Source organism: Acanthaster planci, linkage group LG03 (assembly GCF_054643075.1).
Source record: "Acanthaster planci isolate LZ-2023a linkage group LG03, COTS_SCS, whole genome shotgun sequence".
NCBI classification, from domain to species: Eukaryota; Metazoa; Echinodermata; class Asteroidea; order Valvatida; family Acanthasteridae; genus Acanthaster; species Acanthaster planci.
In genome coordinates this window covers 19,554,206-19,580,764 of record NC_141779.1, presented here as the reverse complement: position 1 = coordinate 19,580,764, position 26,559 = coordinate 19,554,206, and the positions used below count along the sequence as shown (strand labels likewise).

General features: G+C 40.3%; 2 protein-coding genes across 8 annotated transcripts; one reads left to right on the top strand and one right to left on the bottom strand.

Moving 5' to 3' along the window:
• The first annotated feature begins 16 nt into the window (after nt 1-16).
• alkbh3 (alkB homolog 3, alpha-ketoglutarate dependent dioxygenase) lies at nt 17-9,480 on the top strand. Of its 2 annotated transcripts, none has more exons than XM_022254683.2 (9): nt 17-160; nt 1,986-2,100; nt 2,406-2,830; nt 4,193-4,240; nt 4,582-4,688; nt 5,292-5,380; nt 5,926-6,135; nt 7,248-7,355; nt 7,551-9,480. In XM_022254683.2, exons 2-9 carry the CDS (start codon nt 2,047-2,049, stop codon nt 7,695-7,697), a joined length of 1,188 nt encoding a protein of 395 aa, XP_022110375.2. In that variant the 5' UTR covers nt 17-160; nt 1,986-2,046; the 3' UTR covers nt 7,698-9,480. The 2 variants fall into 2 exon arrangements, with proteins under 2 accessions (XP_022110375.2, XP_022110370.2); XM_022254678.2 differs by having other exon boundaries at nt 18-160; nt 2,403-2,830.
• LOC147799711 (proton-coupled folate transporter-like) lies at nt 9,448-26,540 on the bottom strand. 6 transcript variants are annotated; one of them, XM_087134388.1, is made up of 6 exons: nt 26,291-26,540; nt 16,374-17,692; nt 15,386-15,517; nt 14,845-14,928; nt 12,198-12,354; nt 9,448-11,756 (listed from the first exon to the last, which is right to left on the bottom strand). In XM_087134388.1, exons 2-6 carry the CDS (start codon nt 17,479-17,481, stop codon nt 11,627-11,629), a joined length of 1,611 nt encoding a protein of 536 aa, XP_086990514.1. In that variant the 5' UTR covers nt 17,482-17,692; nt 26,291-26,540; the 3' UTR covers nt 9,448-11,626. The 6 variants fall into 6 exon arrangements, with proteins under 6 accessions (XP_086990514.1, XP_086990516.1, XP_086990513.1 ...); XM_087134390.1 differs by lacking the exon at nt 26,291-26,540 and adding an exon at nt 20,694-20,795; XM_087134387.1 differs by lacking the exon at nt 26,291-26,540 and adding an exon at nt 20,446-20,781.
• Nucleotides 26,541-26,559: the final 19 nt, after the last annotated feature.

Below are 26,559 nucleotides of genomic sequence, written 5' to 3'. Positions count from 1 at the left end.
TCTAGTCTATAGGGGGCGCTGTCTTTGTTAACAGGGAATTCCCATGACGTACACATGTAGGCCGGTGATGAGCAACAATTCCATTCATTGTGTTTATTAATAAGTACTGAACGAGGAGATGGGATTGTCATTTTCATACAAGTGCATCATCTAACGAGTCGTGAGTTGACTTGAAAAGATCAACTTGTTTTGTTGTTCATTGGCCTTGTAAAGGAATAGGGCCCTATTAAAGTGAATGCTCGGTGCGTGCATCATGACCATGCATATGACCATGATGCAGCTTGCAAGTTACAGCTGTTTTACCATGGCCTAAGTTACATCATGGAAGAAGGATGTCCCCTCTTCCTCCATGCTGACATGTAGTACACGAACTTTACTAGTAGTAGGCCTAGTACTAGTCATGCTAGTAGGAGGCCAGGCAGTAGTAAGAAGTATATGTAGAAGACCCCTAGTCCTAGTACTTTGTGGTAGACTACATCAAATACCATTGTAATATTAATCCTTGTCACGGTAACTCTGTCATCACGGACCATCTGGGATTCATGGTTATTTTGGCATTAGAAATAAACCTTTTCGACATTTGCTGTGCATTATGGGTTTGGATGATAAACAAGCGATGCATTTTATGCACAACCTTATGGGGGAGATGAACCAGTCAGAAATCAATTTAAAGTTTTCTATATTTTTTACATTATCAGATTATACAAGAACCAGTTTCAAGTAACTTTTTAAATGTTTGTAAGAAGAAGAATTCATCCTAAATTGTCTTTTTTAAAGGGCACACGACAGTCTATAGTCTGAAAATGAATGTGAGTGGTCACCACTGATCGATAAATGAGCTACAACAAGTCTTGAATTTGATTGGACAGTACCAGGCATTGGTATTCACGATCTTAGTCAAAGTAGTTCATGCCAGAAAGTGTTGTTGGAAGGGATTCTCCCAATTTTCCTTTTCTTCCCAGCTTTAACTTCAAAGTTTGTAAATATCTTTGTCTCAAACCAATAATGCAACACTGTGTCAGAAGAAGATGGCATGAAATGGAGCGTGAAATGAAATGGAGACAGATTAACGTTGTGCAGGTACACTTCTCCCATAGGGTTGTGCATAAAATGCATTGCATATTTGTCAAATCCTTAATGCATTGCAAACATTGAAAAGGTTTATTGTTCATTAGTTGCGACACCAATTACAATGTAGGTCTATTACAGTAACTGGCCTAGCCCTTTATCAGCACTTTACATCCAGATAAGGATCTTAAAAACTAAATTGTATAAAAAGCAGTAGGCCTAAAAATGTCATGACTTTCTTTTAAATTCAAAGTGGAAAGAGTTCCACATATGGACAACAGTTGCCCCTGTGCACAGACCTATGAAGTGTTTCTGAGTAACTTCAGAATTCTCTAAGCTAAATTTCACTTTTTTGCACATGTCACTTTCTGATGGCTGTTATAACATTTTAACAACTTATTAACCCTCCTTTAGTTTTACAGCACAAATATGCTTAAGTGCCCAAGGTCACTCTCTTGCATGTTGGTGCAGTGCACAACACGACACAGCTGTGCTCCTTTGAGGTGTTTACCAAGTGACCCAAAGAGTGACTTCAGCATAGGAGGGTTAAGGGAAATTTAGTGTTGTCCGTGTATGGAACACCTTCCATTAAAATTTTTTATCAAACATGTTGAATTGGCTGTATGTCATTTTAACCATGATCATGATAATATATGCGACTTCCCAATTCCATAGTTATGGCATTGCACAATTATCATCACCAGTCTGTAATGGTTCAAGTTTCCACACTAGTATTGCGATAGTCCAATTGGTACACACACAGCTCTGCAAACCCACTAGCTTGCCAGGATTGAGTCCACTCTACATGTAAATGCAACTTTTTTTTTCATTTTTTTCTTCCTTTAGTTTCTGTATCTTCTCAATCAGATTGCATATTTACTTTCTATGTGTTTTTTTCTTTGTGAAATTTTTGGTAGATTCATCCCAAGAAGCAAGATTTCGACTCTGCCTCCTTTACATTGATTAATTGAATTAATTATGGCAGCTCAAGAAGTACGTCGAGCATCTAAACCATCACATAATGGTGGGATGGTAAGTTTGTTGTGAATCTAAGGGATGTGGAGAGATCTAAGGTGGCTTCATTGCTTAAATGAACAGAATTATCTGTGTTTACAAAACAGTTCAGTTTGTACAAAGAAGCAGCAAGAATAAATCATTCACGTGTCGTCAGCCATTGGCATAATATTAGATGAAATAATGTCTACATGAACATTAAAATCTCCCTGTTTTAAATACTGGCTAACAGTTTTACACTTTCAGCACTGAAAGCCGAGTGAATTTGTGGGGAAAAAAGTTCTAAACCACGATGGGGGAACTTCTTCATGTTTTCACAGCAGAGCCGAGGGAGAGGAAAGCGTTCAATGAGCCGGATCCAAGGAGGATGGGCCCCCGAAGTTCAGGTCCCAGGACGAGGCCAGACAAGAGGAAGGGGCGGAGGTGTCATGCCCAAGAGAGGGAGGGCGTACCCACCTCTAATGCAAGGCAACTTTCGTCCCGGCCCTGCACACCAGTCCCTAGAGCCCCCCAGCAACGACCCTCAGCCATATCCCCCTGGCCTGAATCCCAATGCGCCAGTTTTTGAACCAAAGAGTGGAGGTGGCTCTCATCACCACCAACAGACTTCAGATCAGGGGAACCCTGGACAAAATGCTTCCCAATGCTACATCGGTCAGCCGCAGGATTTGAGGCACCAGCGGTACGAGTATATCCCACCTGAAGAAGAAGTCAGCATCTCACAGGCTAAAAAACCAAGAAGAATAGAGTAAGGCTTCATCGATCATTTTTTGGCCGCACAGTGCACTTGAGAGTGATTTTGCTGAAAGTTGCCCGGTTCCGTAGCATTTAATTTTTTTTTTACATGAAGCCCTAATGTGTGTGGCTGCATTCAAATCCTGTTGTCTAGAGCTAGGTCTTGGTCTTCACTCCAGTGGAAATATGATGAGAAGCCCTGACAATAGACCTAGCTGCAGAAGCTGGTTTTAGACATGGCCTATATTTTGGATGGGATTAATCAGAGTTTATACAGCAAGGCTTTCTTCATGATTGAACAGCCATAAACAGTCTTAGAAGTACATGTTCACTGTATCTCTGCCTGCCCTCTCTCCATTTTGAAAAAACTTTCTATCATTGGAATCTGGCAGCAAAATCGTTCTGTCATAGCTGAGCACATATTTCATTGGCCTCAAAAAACAATAACAAAACTGTACACACCTCACAAGAGTCCTGAGCAGTGGTGAACTTTGTTGGTTAAGTTTGATATGTCTGCTACAACTTACATGCACATGTACGTGTACTTTTAATATATACACACTGCATGTACTGTACATATACTCTAATGGTGGGAATTTACGTTTAATTTGAAAAAGGAGGCATGTGGCCCAGTGGTTAGGGATTGTACATGTAGCTTCTGATCATAGGGTTAGGGGTTCGAATCCAGCTGGTGGCAGCATGTTGGGATCTTGGGTAACTTTACCCCTATGTGTCTCTCTTCACCCGGGAGTAAATGGCTTAAATGGTTACCTGTGAGGGCAGACACGGTTGTTTAGCCGTTTGCACCAAAATGGCAGCATCAGGCTAGTATACTCCCCAGGGAGCTGAGATGGTTTCAGGAATGTTCAGATGATGTGTGAGCCTAGTGTGCAGGGATAATGATAATACAGTGCCTTGGAATAGTTTGCTAGATAGAGGGCGCTTTACAAGTGGTTGTGAATTATTATTATTAAAAATGTTTAGAAAACTTTCTCATACCGTTTAAGTGTCATTGGAAACTTGAAACCCAACAAATTGCGTACAATGTACATGGTTGACACAGAGTTCTGGAGATGAATTCATGGTATTCCTTTGAGTAGTAAAATGTTCTTAAAATCAGATTACATGTTATGGGCATTGTTTGCAATAAAAATGAACACCAGATTTTGTCAATTAAAACGTCAAACCTCTAATTAACAGGGGGGTTCTGTTTAAACGTTTGGGAAAATCTGTAAACAGATTTAGGACTTTTCTGTTTAAACATGTAAAGGTCCCAACCGTAATATATACCACTTGGAATAATTGGGGAGGTTACACCATGCAGGTTGTGCAAGACGCAATTGTATATAATTCATTTATGATCATAATTTTACAGGGTAGACGGGGAGCATACAATCAGTGAAGGACCGTCTGGCTTATCACAGTAAGTACATCTAGGCCCCCTAATTACTGATTTACTGTGGACAAATTACTTTTGGCATGATCTTTTCCTTCATCATTACATTTTTTGGTGTGTTTAAACACTGGACTTGCCCTTCTGAGACAAAAAATATTGGTGATAAAGGGGAAAGCAGCCAAATGCGTAGCTGGATAAGATATTTTTGTCGGTAGACAGCCAGTTCCGTGGGTGTTACATGACTCCTGCCTTGGTAAAAGTTTTTGAGGCAAGTTTGGTAAATGTCAAAAAGTTAAAAAGGTAAACTGAACAATTTATGGCATTGTTTCATTGTTTTTTTAATTTTTCTTGGTGTTTCTCTGTTTCAGCATAGTGCTTTTTAAGAATTTTTTAAGCAAGGAGGAGGCTGATGAGGCTCTCTGCCAACTTGACGAGGAAATTGACTTCAAACAACAGATAAACAAAAACAGAGCAGGTGTGTATAGGTTATATGTGACTTTTCCAAAACACTGTGGTATGAATAGTTTCAATTCTCAGCAAATTACAATGTAGGAAGGAATTCATAGAGTGATAAGGAGGACAGCTCCATATTCCAAATACAATGTATGCCTTGGCATGCCAGGATACTGAGAGATAGGTGAGAGATACATTTTAAATCTACACCAATCTGTAGGGAAGATAAGAACCAAACCTGTACAATTGCTGCAGTACTAGCCTGCACAAAAATTGGAGCTTACCTGTTAATTAAACCACATGTACAAATGCTTACGCCCAAGGCGTAATCTCCTCTGGCTATTTAAAAAAATTTGCGGTTCAAAAAAGGCTTAAGTGGAAATAATGAAATGTGAATGCATGTTTGTCGCTTGTTTTTGTTTTGATTTGTAAATTTGAACTAAATGTAAAATGAGATCTTTTTCTCAATTTGCTTGAATACCATAATTTACATGCTTTTAGCTGATTGTTTATTCCAAAGTCAAAATGGTCCAATCTTTCATACGAGAAGTTAGAACACTGTACTGTCCTGACTTGTTATTCATCAGTGTGAAATATTGTCACATTTCCGAACTTGATGTTTCAGGACAGGACTACCTAGAGCCTCGCCTTGTTCGCTGGTATGGAGAACACCCTTATGCATACTCTAAAGTCAGGATGGAAGCCAATGAAGAGGTAAGGACAGCCGGAGGCAATCTTTACTCTTGTCAGCAGCAAGCCCTCGGAGCACATTTTGACCTGGGGTTATACTTGGTTGATACAGTATATGCTAATTATGATAACTAAAAGTATTAATATTTTACTATATTTACTAGCCCTCCATCCCAAAACCTTAAGGTGGCTCCCTTGTTGCTGTGGGCTTGCATGGCAGTGAGGACAGGTGTTTCATTTCATTTGCTGCCCAGAAAGCTGTGATGTACATGTAGTTCGAAAGTACCCTGTTTTTCTCATGGCATGAAAGTATGATGCAAGAAGAAAAGTAGTATGGAAAGATAAAGAAAAATGTCTGGGATCCGTAATTTAAGACTGTTTTTAAGAGCAGTTTTGCAATTTTTGACTGTTACACTAATGTGAAGATTTCAGTCTGCAGGTGTCTTTTACAAACCGTATATTTTTGCCTGTAATATCACTGGTATACATGTGACAACCTAAAATGTTAGAAGTTAGAACATCATGAATTTAAAGCCATTTTATCAGATTCTTTTGTGCATTGCATGCAGTGGCCTCCAACACTTCTACAATTGAAGATGAAAATAGAGCATGAAATGTCGATGACCTTCAACTCAGTGCTCTGCAACAAGTATCGGAGTGGCAAAGATGGGGTGGCTTGGCACAGTGATGATGAATACGGCCTGCGAGAACAACCAAAAATCGCATCTTTGTCACTTGGCCAGACAAGGATGTTTCAAATGCGCAAGAAACCTGCGAAGGTGAGCTCTTGTGTCTCGTTAAATTGCAGGTTTTTTAGATGAAAGAGTTTCTTGATTAATTTCAGCAGACGTGTTGCTCATGTTCATACATTTTTGCGTTATAGCCCCAGCAGTGGAAAGCAGCTTAATAGCCAGTGAAATGGCATTGGTCTGTGAACTTGTGGGGACTTTAATCAGTCATGAAAAAATCTTGGAAGTAAATTGTTGCTTGTTGGCATTATGTTCACATAGTTCTTTTGTTAAAGCGAGAACCAAGATGAAACAAATTGAAGAAAGCACATTGATGTTGATTATTGAATACAATCGACAGTGTTTTCAAAATTTCAAAGGAACTTCCAGACGGACAAGTGCAGATGAAAAATATGTAATGTATGTACGTGAGAGGCTTTGGCAAACGATCTGTACATGTAGCCCTCATAGGACAATAATAACAGGGTGGTACCATACCATGCTGATGTGAAGGTAATCTCTACTCACTCAGTGCACCTCCATGTCATATACATGTACGTTTCCTTTGTACGCAGGCATTCATTTGTTTTTTGTGTGCTTAAGAAGAACAAAATCATTTAAATTACATTTAAAAATCTGCACTTTGAACACATTTTTTGAACATGATTGATTTGCTCTTTTCTTGAACGTTTCTCTTCATTTTTACAACAGATAACCCGAGCCCCAAAGTGCCTCTAAAATGCATTTTTCTGGAGATGAGAAACCATGTGTGGGCCTGAGCATATCCACACAATGTCTTCTCTCTACGCTCTCTGTGAAGGGACCACATTTATTCACAAGTCCACACAAGGAATGTCATACCTGTGTTGTCCAGCCAGTGATGCATTAATCAATCAAATTTGCCAGAATGTGCACACACATCAGAAATACCAGAATGCATGCAGTGTCATGAATCTGTGTTCATATTGTATACAGCTGCCAGCTTGTCAATTGTATCTGTCAGTTGCTGTTTCAAGATTGTTTCCTTCAACAGGACTCAACGAACTCTCCTTTCGCTCTGATACATATGCACCTGTCGTACGTACATGTACAGTATTGGCATCCTATGCTAACCCCTTTGACGCATGACCTATCCTCAGTGTCACTAGTTTTGTCTCCTGCAGGGGTGCAACCCATATGATTACGACTATTCCGAAAGTGAGAAGTTGGAGATTCCTCTGACCCACGGAACCCTACTACTAATGACAGGATACACACAGGATGACTGGCAGGTAAGAGAATATCGCCTGGTTTTCAACGTGTCCAGCACCACCCCTTTACCACCCTCCTCAAAAATGAAAAACAGGTCAACAAACAAAAGGCTACCCGTTTACTGACCAAAATGTAAAGGAGGGGCGAGATTGCACCATTGACTTCTGTGTTTTTGTGTGGTTTCTCCCTCCCTTATCTCCTCGGCAATGTCACAGCATCAGATTCCCAAGGAGTACCATGAGAGAGAGATGCGCATCAATTTGACCTTCCGGACGATATACCCAGACGAGAGACACACAAGAGCAACCCCTTGTCTTAAAGGTAACAAGAAGACGCAGAATCAAACCGAGGCTGCAAGATAGATTCAAATTGCGGGATGCTGTTATCCTGTATCAGTTTTCAGAAGTGGTGTTGCTTTAGTGTCGTTTATTGATGCTTATTATACATGACACAGTATACTCTTTGCCTTCCTTTTGCCTGTGGAAAATTTATTTTACATAGCTGAAATCTTTTGTCAATTCTGATAAAAAAGCGATAAATACTCAGCCTTAGAAGCTTGTAATTTATGCTTACTGTAGATCTTTGTATTTTAGCATGTGTGCAATATATTTTTGATGTGTACACGTACATCTGTGCTCATCAATTGAATTTGGATTTGGGGTGGAAATTAATATTTTCACAGCGCTGAGGATGGTACGTTTGATGAACACAAACATTTGCCATTACTAGCTAATTCATCTGCTTGTAAATTTATTATCCTGTGTGGGATCTTGCTATTTATGCCAAAGGCTTCCCTTCTGGAAACCATTTTACTGGGCTCTTCTTGGACTTTTCTTGTGTCTAATCTGCAGCACGGAGTAATACTGTACGCGTACATGTACACATTTTCAGTGGACAGAAAAACTGTCGTGTAAATTAGTAAACTGTATCATTATGGGCTCTGGAAAAACTTGTGAAGAAATTATAGTGCTTGATGAGAAACATACATTTTTATGCAAAAAGCTAGCGGTTATGCTTGTTTAGTTGAAAACTGGGTTTGTACATGTCCAGTCAACTTTGTGCATGTTGACCGTTACACAAACTTGACTTGTCTGAATTTTGGTTTTGAAGGAAGAAAAGTGTCATCAATACAATCAATACGTTCCCTTGAAGTATGACATACATTCAGGGATGAATTGTTTGCCCATCTATCCACTGTAAAGTGGTTTGAATGTTCATGAAACCCCCAAGTATGCAGTTGTATTCTGGTGGATTTTGTGGGCATGCGTTCAGAGTACATACAGTACCGTGACATTCTCTCCTTACGCAGCAGAGGCATTCTGCTGGCACAAGCTTAGCAAAAGTCCCTCTAACATGTCTAACATGACCATTCACCAAGGGTGGGTTGTGTTTGTGGTCAAATGTTGCATACTGCATTTATCTAAACACCCAGGCTCATTGGATGCTGTTACTGAAGATGACGTTTATGGTATGGTAAAGCAACATCATCCGTTGGGAGGAAAATGTCATGTGTGCTTATTACAGCTTCATGCAAGCTTGCTGCAGGGCATGTGCCGCCAATTTCTGTTGGAATGTACAGTCTTTGCATGCACGCCCAGACCTAAGATGAAATTTCCCCACCAGTCCAGCTCTTCTTCCCTGGTTAGGGGGTCTTTCAGAGTGGATAACTCTCTCTGTGGTTTTCACATACTCCACAAGAAATTCTCAATATGAAAGCTAGAAGAGTTAAATTCACATTTTTAAGGCTCAAAAGGAATTTAAAACTGCAAGCACAGGGACGGGAATGTCAGTAGTGGTGTGGATTAGCCTCAGGATCTCATGTCAAATGCAAATTAAGGCTCCAATGGATGCGTGTCAAGAGCCCCCACCCACCACCACCAGCCCCCCAAAATGGGATGATGAAAAACAGCTGGATAGGTTGGAGGGTAAATGGATGAAAATGGCTAATTCTAAGATAATCCCTTGGAAATGATCCCCCCCCACACACACACACGTTTGGTTTGTTACTCAGCTACATGTTTTGTTGAATGCTTTAACTGCCTTAAGTGCTTCCTGTTTTGTCTTGAAGTCTCTTGAGATGGATATATCATTTGCACTGACTGACTCTAACTCTTTGTTGCAAAAGAAATAAAATTTATTTGTGCATGTTACTAAAACAGCACCAGGGAAGTAACCTCCACCAGAAATGCCACGTGAAAAGACTTGTGGAATATGCTTTAAGTACATTGCCGTATAAAAAAATTAGATAAGTTTTACTTGGATTAAAATTTTCATCACCATTTATTTACTTAACTACTTATTTCCTTGATTTATGTGTATAATTTTATGACCACGGCTTTGTAATCTGCATAAAAATTAACTTAGAGAAATGTCTCGTGCAAATTAAAGAATATCTACATGGTTATGGGCAAATCTTAAGTTACATGTGCTCAATTTAAGTTACCATATAATGCCATAAAGTACACGTGTCTATATTGTACCATACCAATCAAGCTATTAAACAGTAGTTTAACCCTTCACATACATTAGCACGTATTGTTCATTTTGTAATAAAAGTTGGGTATTTTTCTTCCCATCTTTTTTGAACAGATCATATTAAAAACTGCTATGCGCACTCCAAGTCCATACTAGGATATACCTCAGGATCAGTGTTTATCGTAACCGATTTTCTTTGACTCTCTGACTAAAAGGGTATTTCTGAATGGGCATAAATATGTGCTAAGCCGGTCTTTAAGACTGGCCCAGGAGAATGAACACTGATAATGCCCTTGCCTGCAGCTGGGGCATTAGTCACGTCCATTGTCACGAGCAGGTCCTAAATGCATGTTTAATACCAGCCAAGCCCATAATATTTATTTCCTTACTAAAATATACCTGTTTTGCAAAAAACAAAATTATGAATTAGTTACCTAAGAACCCAAAAGCAGTTGAATGAAATAACTACCCGTGCATAGGATACAGTACATGTATATATGTGCCTGTCTTTCTATTATCATCTTATTCGGTTGCATCTAAACCATGGCAGTACATGTATTTACATGTATGTTTATCCTAAACCTTCATGTACACATGTAAATTGCAGCTCTAGGTTCTAGTCAGAAACTTGGACCACTTTTCTTGCATCTGGAAGCTCTGCGTGGGGCTGCAAGAAAAGTCTAAAAGGCCTGCCAATGAACAAGCCCTGATCTGCTTTAACATTGCCTAGCTAACAAAAGTTTCCAGCTGGGCTGTTACAATTTTTTTTTCTTTAAGGCTATGCATTTTATTATTAAAATTTATATGGTTGATTGTTACAAGTCAAAATAGATTTTTAAAAGTCCCAAAATTTGTAAAACAGTATGTAATGACAAGTTTAAAAAATCAGTTTTAATCACACAGGTTATGTATTGAACATGTAATATTGATAGTTCACATAACACCACATTACATGTATACCCCCATACCATGCATGCCCTAACCATAGAGTTTCATGAGCAATATACTAATCCAAGAGACCTTGGCCGTACCGTGTAATACCCAATAAATTGCACTTATTTGACAGGCACATACATGTAATAACTTAGTGCAAAATGAAACACCTGTAAACAGTACACTTACAATAATTTAACTACGGAACAAGAGTGCTTTACATGATTTCTTTAAAAAGCTTTCAACTACATTTACATGCACTTTTTACATGTAAAACTTTTGTTAAAACTCATACACAGCCTTTACGGTGTGTAACTCCTCTAAAACATTGTTAATATAATGTACTGAAAATAATCAGACCTGAATAAATTTTCTCAGAGCTAAAATTAGTACTGAAGTAACAACCAATATTTTGGAAATTTTAACTGTTGGTTTTAAGGAATTTCTAGAAATGGTGTAATATCAGCAATACTTTGCTTGACTGCAGTTTAGTTATAAACCATAAATGAAGACTCAAAGTTAAGAAACAATGATAAAATGTGGGCATGGTGATCAGATAAATATTGGAGACATCTTTTGGGGTAACAGTAAACTTTGAGGAAAATCTGAAGATTCTATTGGTGAGCAACAGACCCTGAGATAGAGGGTACTTATCTGTTGCCTCTTTTACTTTTATACCAGTCGTTAACAATGAATTGGATTGAACCCTGGGAATGAAGTAGCTTCTTACTGGATGTCAGCATTTGCCTCCCTGTGTGAATCACTGAGAATGATGTGATAGGCACACAGTGGGGAAGATGCTGCTCCTTGGAGTCTACATTGGCCAGTACACATGAGCCACTGGGAACAAGGTGGCAAGCAGGCCTGGGAGCGAGGCTGTTTCCTACTTGATGTCTCCGTTAGCTTCTCCTTGGGATGCACCCACGTGTTCCCCTTCCTCATCTTCAGTTTCACCGTCGTCATGGAGTTGATGATAACCTAATTCAGCACCACACTCCATAATCATCAGCACCCTAAAACGGGACAAAATCCAGCAATGGATCGAAGCTGTTGGTACATGGTACATGTAAGCAAGATTCTTATCCTCAACCATTCATATACAAAATCAAAATTTTTAATATTGCACATGAAGACACTCATTCAAACCTCTTTTAATGCTCACAAGAGGTCTTAGACTAAATTTTCACAACGTCTGATTTTTCAGAACGGTCAGCAACAATTGAGCTGCATTAACCCAACAGTCCCGACTTCTCCGCTTTGAGGATTCAGAAATGTTAACGTTAACTCTTCAACTGTATACTGGGCACAGGACAATTTGAAAGCGGCAAACAATACATGGCACAAGCTAAATTTCCGATGTTGACACTTATCCATGCGTACACCTTCCAACATTCAAAGAGAAGATTTTCCATAAGTTTTCCAGTGAGCAGTCTCTACAGTGTACCAATACATACCCAACAATGGCCATGGTGGAGACTGTCAAGCCTATCATGACAATGAAGACGGCCAGTGGGAATGTGTTCAGGGTTCCCTGATAGATAAGTCCCAGCAAGAATGGCCCAAGCAGATTGGCCAGACTCTCGGTGGTACCGGTCAAGGAGAACAGGGCACCTAGGCCAAACAAGCATGTCAATATTACCATTTCATCGATAAATGTGTACCAGAGGTAAAGTGCACACGTGACAGTCATGACAGTACAGTGCCTTTCAGCAAATTGTCAAATTTCTGTATTTGACTCTCAACCCAGTCCACATTTCGCTATGATGTATTATGATTTCAATGGAATTGTTATCTGCATGACCAGTATGTTTACTAAATGGTGATGGTGGATGGGGGGCGGAGGCAATGGGCGGGCCAATGCCCCCTTCCAATGGTTTCTTTTTGAAATATGAGAGAAAAACATTTAGTTGAATGCCTCCAAATAAAGCCTCACCCTTCCAATAAGCCATAAGAGGTTACAAAAAGAAATCTCAAACATTTTTGACCCCTCCCCGGCCCAAAAAGATGTTTCCCGGATCCGCCCTTGAATGGCTCATTATGCACCAAGCCTTAACTTGGAGCAACATGCTCAGTGCAGTTGCTGTAGCCCAATTAAGGTAACTACATGCTTCAACTGAAAGAGTAAGAATGCCTTAAGGGGCCACTCAAAATTTTTAATGTTTTTTAAATTTCAACTTGTTTTTCAAAATTGTTTTGACCCACTAACCCCCAATTTTGATTTAAAAAACTGATTTTTCATCTAGCACAACTTCAAGGTAGGTGCATTTGATATAAATTCAAATACATGTAAAAATCCATAATGCAACAAGATGATGGCTGGAATTGCAATGAAATGTGCAGGTGAAAGATACATGTACTTTAGTGACGTTTTATTTTTAATAATCAACTTTTGCTCTGACCAGAAACTCTGAAGATTTGCTGGTAGTGGTAGATTGCATGGTCTGTCCATGGCAGCAGCCATGTTGGTTTTTACGACCGCTATCGATTGCACACACAACAGCATGCTGTGTCCAATCCACTCAGAAATGAACCTCCTGAGCTACGGCTACCGCTATAGCCAACTGCGTCTCCACGCACATGCACATGTATTTCTATCAGAATGGAGACGTAGACCTAGTTCTAACCAACAGATTTGGATGCTGTTTGCTGCTGTCTAGTTAGTCTTGGATTCAAGGCGATGAACATTTTACAGTTATTAGCGACTGGTGTTCAATGTTCACTGTGCATACTGTTAGGTTTATATAATATGCCTGGTACCATGGGTACCCTGCTACATTTGTGTGGCCTACTGATCACCGCAGCAAGTGCCTAGCTTCAAAGTCTAAGAGTAAAACCCACCTCCTTCCATGACGTTTGACACATGCATAATAATGTACAGGCAAAGTCAACCTGTCTGTATATGGAAACCAAGTTGAAAAAGATTGCATTTTTGGATTACTGGTGCAGCGCGCACGCTGCATGTATTTCAGGCAAGTCAGAGAAATAACTTTTTTCTGGATTTCAATATCGATTTTAAATTTATTTCCTTGACCCATCCACCCATTATTTAAAAAATTAAGTTGTTAAAAAACATTGAAAATTTTGGGTGGCCCCTAAATGGTTCTGAAATCAAAGAAATGATTGTGTGCGAAATTCTTGGTACCTGCAGCTTAAAATCATTGTAAAATGGGGATTCTTTTTTCCCAGTGAGTGGGACCCGATGATTTTTGTTTTCTTTATATGTGTTAAGAGTTGAAAATTTCTGTAGCAATTTTAAAAAAATACATCTTGTAAACCAGAATCTACATTTATACCAAGCAGTGAGTACCTTTAGCAAATACCTAAATATATTCACACAATCCGTGAAAATTGATGTAGGGAAGAGAAATTAATCTTATCAAGTAGCTTTTTAACCACTTGCTGCCGGGGAACCCTGTTTCAAGCACCATGGGTTTACATGCAGAGCCAGGGTGCTCAAAATGGGACAAAAGAGCTGGTCCGTGTAACAAAAGACCGTGCTCAGAACAAAAGACTTGCTGCTGGGAATTGCCATCATTTTTCGGCTTGTATTTTTTGAAGGTTATCCGTCACTGTTCCTTAACAGTTTACAACTGTTTTAGACATAGCACGCCCGCGGATTAGCACCGTGGACAAAAGTACTCCAGGGCCCCATTGATGAGCGACACAGCACTGCAGCATGCTAATCCAGCCGCGTTTGAAAATACGCCACTCGCATTCACTGGGGACAAACGAAATTACGCAACACCTCACAATTCTGGGCTCTGTTTACAGGGCAGCAGGCCCGCCTGAAATATTCAGGAGTCAATGAAGGTTGCCTGTCAGCTTAGAGTAGCCACCAAACAGTCATTTGTGTGGGTGGAAACGTCAATTAAATGAAATGAAGTTTTGAAGAATTTTGAAAACTGAAAATCTTGAAAATCGCCCATATGTGTGTACTGCATTTTTAAAAGCACCCAGTAACATGTGGTTAAAAAACATTGTTTCAATAGGAATACATGCAAGTACCTCCAGTTCTGTTCAAGCCATTTATTACTGCATGTTGAATCAACTGAGAAATTTCAGGCACCTATTCATGTAAACTGTGTATGCGTGTACATATACCTTGCAGTTTGGGCTCAATTACTTTGGACATCTTAGCCATGAGGATAGCAGGTGGCAGTGCATGCAGACATCCAACCACGTTCACTATTAAAAACAGAACAAAAGAACATTAAGAATCATGTGAATGTCACTTCTGCTACATGCACTGTCATCTAGATACAATAAGGGCGTTCAACAAACAGTGGGCTATAGTGTCCGAGTTGGTGTAGGAGATAATTTTGAAAATTCTGAAATGTACATGTAGCATACTCTTGGCCTGCTATCATCTTCCATGGAAGCCATAGGTTATAACTCACAAGGCGGCAAATTCTGAGGCAAATACTGTGGGAAAACATCAACTGGTGAGCTGACCTAAAAGGTCTCTAAGATTTAGAGTACAAATGATATGGTTTGAAAAATTCAAAATGCATTCACAGAGTTATTACAAAGGCACAAGTTGGTGCAAGGTGCAAGTCGTCTTCAATGAAACAAATTGCAAGGAGAGACCTGAGATAGCTGTTTCAATTACTCTAGATATATCATCACCACAACTGTGACTCACCGAGAAACATGCCATACGTGTCAGTGCTGATGCAGATGATGACAAGCATGCCCACTGTTGATAAGAGACCTAGTTGAATGACTGCGTAGTCCTTCAGGCACTTAGTAAGGTAGCGAGCCCCCAGCGTGAGGCCTGCAGAGGGAATCCATACACATAAAGTATATATCAAGTGTGGCACAGCAAACCCCTGCATCAAAAAGTGAGCCCAATAGTCACATCTACTGTATTCTTATATTTTTTCCATCCGAATGGCTTTAAAGAGTTCTAATTTTTCTCAGCCCTTGATAAACACATCAGAGAATCAGAGAACACAGCATGTCTTGGAAGTTAGAAGGTGTGCTGCTATTCTGCATTTGAGGGAATTTAATGCAAAAGTGGGAAACGGTCATCATTATTCAAAATTCAAAACAAAATGGCCTTTTTTCATAAATGAACATGGAAGTTGCATTTTTGGTGAAAAATCATTTCTTTCATTTATGAACCACACTACTCCAAAAAAGTTAAGGACCACTTTTTCTTAACATGTAATTTTTTCAAAGCATGAGGGGGTCTAGCTCATTTTTTTTTGTCTGGACGTTTTTTTTTATTGGAATAAAAAAAGTTAAAAAAATGATTTTCAGCAGTAAAATATCTCATCTAAAAAACAGTACACAAAAATAATAAGCGGTCCTTAACTTTCTTTGAGTAGTGTATGAATAGTATTGAGGATGATATAGAGTAATACTGTAGTATGTTTCGTGGGTGTGGGGGCAAAACCTGTACATTTCCCTGATGCAAAATACATTTGCTGCTGTTGAGTTTTCTCATCCACTGTATACAGAAAGTAAAGATTCCTTCTGACGAACTCAACAAATTGACAACCCTAAAAACTAACAGCATTGTAAAAGGAAATTTAAGCCTAAAAAACAAAATACAAACAAAACAAAACGAAACAAAAATTACAAATGCAAACAAAATCTTACACTGACAAAATGAAAGATGGACATACCTAGTCCATTGATGAAAGGCTTTGATGCGTTGAAATAGCCGATTAGAACTGATGACCAACAGAAAGGCATGCTGAGAAGTCGTATGAAGAGAATACTGTTGATGGCACCAAATACTCCCATGGAAACAAACAGAACTGTGAGAGCCAATAGCAGCCACACTCGACGACCCTTCCCTGCAACGCCAAGGATGCCTGAAAGGCCCTTCCATACTGCAGACAGCTTGGAGGACCGTGGCTCTGCAAGGAGGGAATCATCCTCTGAAGACTTGGAATCAGCCCGTACAGTCTCAGGAACCCAAAAGATGAGATACAGCAAAATAGATGACAGCAGGGCAAAGGACAGCCAGAAAGGATCTGCGAAGCTGCCCCCTTTGATCCAATAACCGGCGCTGATGCTGGCTATGCCCGAACCGACAAGGGAAAGCGTGAATAGCAAGGCAAAAAGAAATGTGCGGTCTTTCTTGGCAGTTGTGTCTGCGACATAACTGGAGCAGCCACTGAAGAACAGCGGATATCCCCCAGTGAAGCTGAGAGCCACATTGGAAATGAGCAAGATGACCACAGGTAGATCAAGCAACGCTATCAGTAGGAAGACGACAGTGCCACATAGCATGCCCGCAACAGGCAACACGAGCGGCAGTTTACGCCCCACGCGGTCACTGGCAGCTGATATGATCAGAGTTACAAACAGGGCGGGGAACCCACCCGCAAACCCTGAAATGACATTAAAGCCATTCAGCTCAGCTGCTGCAGCTTTCTCTGCATCTGTTGGCTCACTCGTCTGGTTTGAACAGGCACCCCCTGACGCACTGGTGATGTTGAAGTTCTCGTAGATACGTTCCTGCACATACTGAATTGAGACACCATTGGTCAGCCCCATAGACACCATGACAAAAAGGAGTGCCGGCTCCACACTAACTCGCCGCAACCAGTCCATGTTCTTGAAACAGAAATTCTTAATCTTTGCTGGGCAGCTAGATTCCGACACAGTGACATCAAAATCATCATTTTGAGATCGTGAGGCTACCTGATCAGGAGCCTGCGGCACATCTTCCAATTGACCATAATGGCGGTCACGCACCTCACCACCAAAATCTGGTCCATGCATCCTTCCTACTTGTGAACCTAGATTGCTTGAGGTTTGAATTTACCAGCGAGCTCCCATTCACTGACTGTCCGAGCCAAATGACCGACAATGCCCATTAGATTTACATGTATGGTATATGTATGCACTCGTATACTATGCACGTCTGTACAAGAAGCACTAACAACTCAGGAAGGCAGTCACCACAGGTTGGCAGGGTACCAGGGCAATCTATCTGTGAAGAAGTAAATCAGAACAGTGCTCTGGTAAATAAATGTACACAAATTGTCAATTGCAGTTTGAATAAAAACCACGTAAATTGCAATGCTTTAAACCCTACCAGCTTCTCTCGATCATAACCCAAGACCAGTCAGCACTGTATGAGTCATGCCACTTTTACTGTATGTTCAAGAAACATATAAGTAACAAATAGTTGCTGGTACTCATACATGAACCAAAGCAGTCAATCTGACCAGAAAATAACTCACATCACATTTCTACCGTGATGTACGTGGACATCCAGTATGTACAAAGACATACATGTACATGTACAGTGCTGTGTCTGAATGGGGATAGTATGAAACAGGTAACAATTACATATACATGTACATGTGGGACAAGCCACAGGACTGACGGGAAGATCACTGTAAATTTATCCCAAGTAATATAGTTTGTAAAATATGGTGATTTTGAAGGGACACCAAAAATAGTGATCGAACACTGATGGCATCGATATTCACAGCTTACACATAATTCATCACTTTCCCAAACTTAGGAACACTGACACCAACAGTGACATTGTGATGGAGTTGTTTTGAGATGGGAGTGGAAAGACTTGGAGCAGGTGACTAGCATGACTTTGTCATACATGAATTTATTTTGTATTGCGGTTGACTGATTTGCAATTTGGTCAGGCCACGCAAACTCATTGAGTTGCCCATGTAAAGTTTAAATGTCTGCATATATTTGTTTCATATTTGTGGAGATAAACACAAGCTATTTCACCTATTTTGTGGCGACTCAAAATGTTGTAGAGACAGAGAAATGTCCCCATAACATAAGAACTTGGTCTTTATTTGCCTAATAAATTGAATTGTTTAAGATGGTGCAGGCCAACCCTACAGCGAAGCATACAGGTCTTATCAAAGTGCATTCCTAACAGGGTACCAGTGCTTACACATCAGATAACACCATGAGTTCAATTGCCCTCAGATTCTACAGTAATGCACTGGTAGTTTCCTAGAACCCCCAAAAAATCACAACTCAGAGCTACAACAAATGATGAGCAAAAAACACACCATTGCTCTATGGTCACAGTACCACTTCAAGTGTTGCAAATATAGATTTTCATTCCATTTTTTCTTCATGTGAATGCCAAGCACAGGAGTGTACTGTACATGCATGTATCTGCCAGTGTTGTATTCGAAGATATCACAAGCCGCGGTCAGTCCATCACAAGTCATTCAGTCTTAAGCCAATTCATCAGCTATTTCAAATGAGCTGTGACAAAAGCATTCTTTTTGTCATTGTTCACCCTGTTACTTATGAGTTATGACTGGTCTAGTGAAGGGACTTGTGACTGGTCAAGTGAAGGGACTTGTGACTGGTCAAATGAAGGGACTTGTGACTGGTCTAGTGAAGGGACTTGTGACTGGTCTAGTGAAGGGACTTGTGACTGGTCAAGTGAAGGGACTTGTGAAAGGACTTGTAATGGACTCGAATACAACACTGGTATCTGACATGAATACCATTTTCGGGAACTTAGAAATTTGAACCTGACAAATCATCATCTGGTTATTTTGAATTTTTCAAAAAAACAAAAACCTCCAGAGCCATGGATCACAAGGAGTGAAATTTCCGCAAATCAACTGCAGATTCTGTAAAAACCAAAATAAATTTGATAATAATGCAACTTGTTGTGGGGTAGGAGAAACTTCATGTACAGGTACCTTAGAACCAGTTTACACTAACGTGACCGTTCAAAGGCTTGCTATGATATTCTGATGTTGTACCTAAATCGCTCAGCAAAGCACCCACTCCGTGAAAAATGGTAAATTTAACGGTATCAAATTTTATGCAAGCTGCATTTAAGAAATGCAGCCAGTTTTGGGCAAATTATAACATTTTCAAAAGAATAGAAGAGGATAAAAACCAGCCATTCCTTAAAACTGGAATTCAACAGCTTGCACTGCTGGTGCCTTGGAGGCTGTTCTTGGTCATAAATTTTAATGTACATGTAGCTGCACAAATCGTTTCCTCGCATCTATCCACCCATGCCTAGTAAATACAAAGCCCTTGCCCTACAAATGATATTTTGCTGGTACATGTACGGTATCTTTGGACCTCATTGGGGGTTCAAGACCCATGAAGAGCATTTTGGACCATTTTTACCCCCAAAAGTTACAAAGTTACCCTATTTCACTTTTGGCTAAATTTTAACAATACATTCTCTGGACTTTTATTTTATTTCTCCCATCTTTGTGGCTCCCATGGAGAATATGTTACTTTTAGCGATAAAAGTCTGAAATTCTACTAGGTAACATGGGTCCCTATATCCAAAAAACACTCACTGCATGCTCAAACTTACGGTATCATTTGCCACTGCAAAATCAGCAAAAACATATTCCACAATGATTAACCAAGAATGACGTAATGTTGATGAATGTATATTCTCCATAAGTCCCTAATTTTGCCACCTACTGTCAAGTCTAATTGGTTTCTACAGTGCGTGATGGATTGCAGGTGTAAGGGACCTGGTGTCTACAACTTCAGGTACAACAAGGTCACACAACCATGACAACCAGAGGCAGAGACATGTCCAGCTACTTGATGAGTAATGATGGGGCTGATGATACTACCCAGATTAGTGATTTCCAGCAGCACTCCATTTTTACTTTTTTTTTGAGAAGAGGTTGCCATATCACGTCCATAAAAAGAGAAACTTCAACACCTGTAACCTACATGTAACCATGGTAACTTCATACATACGATTATGGGCCTACGAGCAGTGACAAGTTGTCATGGCTTTGATCATACCCAGCATTTGTCCAGGCTAGCTGTAAAGAGCAGGGGATATGTACATGTATGTAGCCAGAGGGCGAGTACAACACCAGTACTAGTAGGCAAGGCAATGTCAAATTCAAAATTCATCAAAACAGTAAGTAAACTCAAAAGCTGAGTTGATCCATGGTTAAACCTTCCCGTTTTTGAAATCACATTCTGAACTTCCAATTTACATGTATGTACAACCGGCTCACGTCACTTGCAGGCATTATTGATAAACTTAGCGCACGTACATGGACATGTACATACAGTACATGTATGTACAGTAAGCAAGTGGAATACGGAAGTAAGCGTTAAAAGGGAAGGGCGCCATCAAGTTAGTAGATATTGTAGCTTGTGTATTAATTAACGAAAGTCTTTTGCGGCTAGATCGGCTCCGAACGTCTTTAGCAAAATCTTAATCTAGCACAATTCAACATTTAAATCTTCTTTATTTCTCGGGAAAAACGATAAAGCAAGAACAAACTAATAAAAAATCAGAGACAAAAAAGCTCCCAAAAGGACCGCCCAAAAGGGACAAATTGTCTGTCGAGCGGCTCTCCTAAAACACGGGTGCGCATGTTCACGAAAATAGAAATCAAAACTTCATAGGCTTCACTAGCCTGTAACGTAAGTTTTAAAGCTTTTGAAGCATTTATCAAGCAGGCCTCGCTGCTTCTCAAGTAGAACAATGTCAGGTTTCTTCCGGTCACTCACTAGACAGTGATAGCTCTGAAAAGTCATAAATCATTCCTTATGCGGACGACACGATTTATTTGATTTGCCAACATCCATTGTGAGTTTTCAAATGTGATATGACAACCGAAGGCGTCACAAAATCTCCAGCAGTCAGACACAAAAACATGTTGCGGTATCATTGCATCATTCAAATATGCGACACAAAAACCAAAAATGCGACGGCGATCAAATGTGGGGCAAAGTCCAAAAATGCGACGCAAATCCATAAATTTAGCTTGGATCATCACACAGTCTTCATCTCCTTTTTAAACCGCTACGCAGCCTTCATCTCCTTTTTAAACCACTATCCCAGGACTGGTGGCGTAGTATCCGAAATTATGAGATACCCTATGGCACCGGAAAAAAAAAAACAAAAACAAAAAACAAAACAGATTACAGCTTATTCTCTCGCGGTATTTGGTTGCGATAATGATAAATCCCAGTACTGTAATCTCGAAGAATTTTATGACCATGATTGTAGAGAAAAATTTATGTTTCGTTGACATTTTGGTGCAAGGCAATCTGAAAATTCAATAGCATCTGTCAGACGTGCATGTACATGTACCTCTACAAACTTTGCCGTACAGGCAGGAAATAAAATTCAGAACTCACAACAAAACTGAAGTCGTCGGAATCACTGAGTGAAAAAGTTTCGCTTTCAATGGGTATTTGAAAAAAACGTCGAACTGGAAGCATTCACTATATGCGCAATAGGGGCGGAGTCAGATGCTGAGGACACACAAAGGAGGCTCGTCGTGGTCGTACATCTATACTCCTCATGGAATTAGGGGACAGGGAGAAAGCGCCTTCCGAAAAAAAAATTAAATTAGAAAAAGAGAAACTGACAAGAAAAGAAAACAGAAAATGAAAAAAGCGAGGAAAAGGCATGAAATCACCCGTACGCTTGACTTGAAAAAAAAAAGGACTCAAAACTGACCTCCCTTCTTTACTATTGACGATTTATCAGTTTGTTGCTGATAATTCCTCCCCCTCCTCTCCGACAGTCTTTCCCTGTCCGCCTGGGAAAAGTGGTTTGCCTCTCTAGAAAAATCGACTGTTGCGATAACTTGTACCCGGAGAAGCTTACTGTACACACTACACTTGAGAAGAGACTAATGTGTGCATGCTCTTTTCATGAAAGTATGGGTGGGTCCATTCACACAAATGATAGCGATGAAACTGAGAGTGATGAATGTGTCCATGTTGAAAGTGTCATCGCTGAAAATATGAGTGATGTTATGACGATAAAGGAGGATGGTACAGGCATCGATAAAGTTATTTACTCACTCCCCATAATTGATGCCGCCCAGGTGCACAGTTGTCAACTACACTTGAAGAACCCCACAAGCTTAATGTGCTGTAGCTTCAGGTTGTGCCGGGAAGCTTGTTGTCACATTTGACATGGATCTCTGCCAAAGAGTTTTGAAGCTGGAATTATACCTGGACTCCCAATCTAAAGATAAGTGGGTAATGTGTCCAGGAGCCTTCCATTCACCATGGTGTGCTCTCAGGTGTTTAGGAAAGACAGTGGAAGGTAGTGCATGGAATATGAGGTTTGGAGAGAGGCAGATTTGTATAGCTGTGTGGTAGTAAGTTAAATTGTCCATGGTGCACATTGCAGCAGGGCCCTTGAAGTTCATGGTAACCCTTCAGACATTGTTTGACCTGTGGTTTGAAGCCCTTTTATGCAAAATATCCTGCTGTATGAAGTGCACTACAATACTGCAGTGTTGTGATGTTAGTAAATGCATGAGAAAGCAAAGAGGGTGTTCGGGAAGCCCACGTGGCATAAATTGTAACAATTGAAGTTCTTGACCTCTCAAGACAGCTTGCAGATATTAATGCTAAATACACAGCATACCAAGTTATCTTAATGGGCATGGGACAAATTATGGCACTAATACAGTTCCTGCGTGCAACTCGTCAGGGTAATTGGTTTCTACACCTGTCTGCTCTCGAAAAATTGTGTGTTTACCTCCTTGCATACGACAGGCTTATGTATGTTCAGCATGTTACCTCGCGCACATGCACCACTTGAAGTCCACTTAACCCGATACATGGCAGGAAATTCTGATGCCGAATTTTACAGCGAATACCTCCATGTCCCCTTTACTCGTCTTGGGGTTGCTCAGGAACACAGCAACAAGAACCTGAAAGGGCAAGGTGCATAACACAGCCTTCTGTCACGCTTTTGAAATTTTGCATACATGCTCCCGAGTTGACAAGGATTGCACGTGACATGATTGGGATGTCACATATGATAAGAACAGAGCACCATTGTCTCAATTCATCTACTGAAAAGACAAGAGCGAGCCACTTGACAGCTGCAGAAAGTTCTGGCCTCCTGTGATACTTTTACTTCCAGGAAGACCTACCTTTTCAACACGATAACAAAGGAGGTAATTCAAGAACCAGCAAGAGAAAGCACATTAATTACGTGTTGAATCACAGGGGTTGTTTTGAAAAAGAGATACAGATTAATGGATAAAATAAATAAATGCAATATACTCCCATGGAATCCTGCTGCCGCCAAGTAGATCAAGCTGCGGGCCAAAGATATAGTGTAATAACGGTGCGTGCTACATCAGGCCTCATGTCAAGATCGCTGGTAGTGGCACGTTCATCCCGTGAGGTGAACTTGGAAGAGGTCATAGGGAAATATGAATTTTCGACCATCAAACCGTTCTCTGGTGAAGCCCAGTGGTTCTTTTCATCCAACTCTGGAAAAGAGCAAGCTAGGTTATCACGGTACTACAGATTCTACCATCAGCAGCTTCAGAGAATTACAAATCACTGAACAGGAGACCCTCACAAAACCACAGATGATCAGAGTGGCTTGATGCGCCTCATAGATGATGGGATGGCAGTTGTACAAGAGCTCATGGTAGTAAAACAATTCAAAAGTTGCAAGAATCTTGGTGGTGCATAAGTTTCACTGATAGATGCAAAAGCTCGTTGCTATTAAATTTTCCGAGTTGTGTTGGACAATTAATCCGTGGAAGGATCACTGAAGAAACTACCAGAGAACGACGCCCAGGTGGTTTAAAAAAAAAAACACCTGTAAGAAACTGCAAGGTAGAGGATGCTATGGAAATCAGATATGCCAGAGCATTTCTAAGAAGCAATGTAACAAAGGGTTCACTTACATCTTACATTGCGCAGAAGCTTGTCGCCTATTCCCAAAGTCACATTATTACAACCACAGCAGTGATGTGATGTCAAACAAAACTGGAACCACTGAGGAGTCAGCTCTCAGGTTGAGGCTGACACTCTCAGGCAAGGTTGGATGTACTGTTCATATTTACAGTCAGGACACTAGTGTCCTCAAATTGGGAACAAGTGACCGCCATCGGCTAATAATGCTGGAGCCTATGCCCTTGGGCCAGAGAAAGCGACAGGTTAAAGTTGTGCAAATGGTATGCACTCATATCACTGTTGTGACACAACAGGCCACATCAATGGTAAATTTTTTTTTAAAATGTCTAGAGGCATACCTGAAGGCAAGTCCTGAAAGAATGGTTGCAATTTCCTCTTTTCTTATTGGAATGAACCATCTGCATCTAACCATCTAATTTTATTTTCCAATGGTACACTGTACAAGCCCAAAATATATAAAAATCACACTCTGTGTACGACATAATCCATTTCGACCGTCCAAGATTTCTAAAATACGTGTAACTACAAAACTGAATGGATCAGAATATTTTTTTTAAATCATTGAAACAGCAATCTTTAGGAATCACCAACCAGAATACAGTGCATATGTGACACTTGTGTAAAATGTTATGCCAAACAATTTACCCTATGGGTAAAAGTGTTGTTTGGTTCAATAAGATTTGGATCTTGACCCGTGAAAATAGATTTGTGACAAGTTTTCTTTTGTGTTGTCTTTAGTCTTGTGCTCTAATTGCCATACAGTGCCGGTATAGTGTGATATTAAAAAGGTCATTTCCATATGAGTTGCAACAAGTGTAGTACAGAGCGTTCGCCCTTATGATGAAAACGTGTGACATGCCCCAGAGGGGAACAAAACGACACAAAGATTTGACATGTAAAGTTCACTGTTTTGGATGGTAATAATAATAATAAGATTCACATATAAACTTGATTTTCTGTGAATGACATCTGCCCCCACTTATATACATATGGCCCCGCCCCCAAAATAGGCAACATTCTGGATTTTTTTTAACATAGTAATATAGGGTGAGCTCTCCAAACGTGCAAAACGAAAATTTAATTAGCCGAACAGTTTTTTGGACTAGAAGCCCCACTTTTTTCAAGTCCAGGCTCCGCCCGCAAAAGGGTAACAAAAATGGCATTAGTGGTTTTGAACTCCTTGAAGTATACATTGGTGATCCTGGGAGTTTCAAAGAATGTACCCAAAAATGCATATGGCCACCACTAGCCGACAGACTATACACCGCAAATACCTCCTTGTTGAATCACATTCTAGTCTCTTCTGATCGCAGCAATCGCCTTCAGAAGGCTTCCCTGAAGGCCAACAGTTTGCATAATTCGTACATACAGATAATCGAATCCAGTGTGCTTAGCATCCAATGCACTTTGTAACCCGTTTTCATAATCATGAAAGCAATAAAAGTACACGAACTGTCAAGGGAAGGCACCCAATATTCGGACGCCAATGAGCCTTCCTCGCGGAATGATTTATGGGAACGATAACGGCACCATTTGGCTGCATGAATTTGACGTGAAAGTAACATTAAAAGTATTTGTGACATTAGAAACATGTTCATGCAGTGTGTAGCCGTAGTTTAGAAAAACGAGAATGATGTCGCTACGCCTTGATATGAATTTATTAAGGTGTTTTAATGTTTCTCATCCCCGCACTGGGAGGAATGAGAAAAATGATGGCTGGTCTACTACCCCTTGGTCTACTACCCCTGAAATCATAGTGGTGGTCCATCTGAAACCATGAATATGGATTACATTTCAGTGGTATACACACTGCATTACCCGCATTTATCTTCGAGGCAATATCAGTTCCGTATTCTACCGCCACACATTTACTGCCAAACAATACATTTCACCTCACCTTGCATTTTTCATTGAAGTCATCGAAATCAAGCCGGGCAAACTGTTGCAGTCATCTCAGCCGAGGAAATGTTGTTTCAGCCATATTTGGGTCGCCTAGTAATAGTCTTCCTTTTGGCATTGAATGATGTAAGCAGCCGTGCTGGGCATCAAGGCACTGGTCTTATACTAGATTTCGATCGTTTCTAGCATTCCCACACACGAGGATTCTAGGTTGTTTACTCAACAGCACAATGGCCATTACCCTAAACGCTGGCGATAATATCCTTG

What these genes read in the sequence shown, in the direction of transcription:
- LOC147799711 (XM_087134388.1), bottom strand. Translation starts at nt 17,481, where the DNA reads ATGCATGGACCAGATTTTGGTGGTGAGGTGCGTGACCGCCATTATGGT. An exon ending in CACGTATGGCATGTTTCTCG is followed by an intron (nt 14,929 to 15,385) that starts GTGAGTCACAGT and finishes TGTTTTTAATAG; the next exon opens with TGAACGTGGTTGGATGTCTG. An exon ending in TCCACCATGGCCATTGTTGG is followed by an intron (nt 11,757 to 12,197) that starts GTATGTATTGGT and finishes GTCCCGTTTTAG; the next exon opens with GGTGCTGATGATTATGGAGT.
- alkbh3 (XM_022254678.2), top strand. Translation starts at nt 2,047, where the DNA reads ATGGCAGCTCAAGAAGTACGTCGAGCATCTAAACCATCACATAATGGT. An exon ending in GATAAACAAAAACAGAGCAG is followed by an intron (nt 4,689 to 5,291) that starts GTGTGTATAGGT and finishes TTGATGTTTCAG; the next exon opens with GACAGGACTACCTAGAGCCT. An exon ending in TGCGCAAGAAACCTGCGAAG is followed by an intron (nt 6,136 to 7,247) that starts GTGAGCTCTTGT and finishes TGTCTCCTGCAG; the next exon opens with GGGTGCAACCCATATGATTA.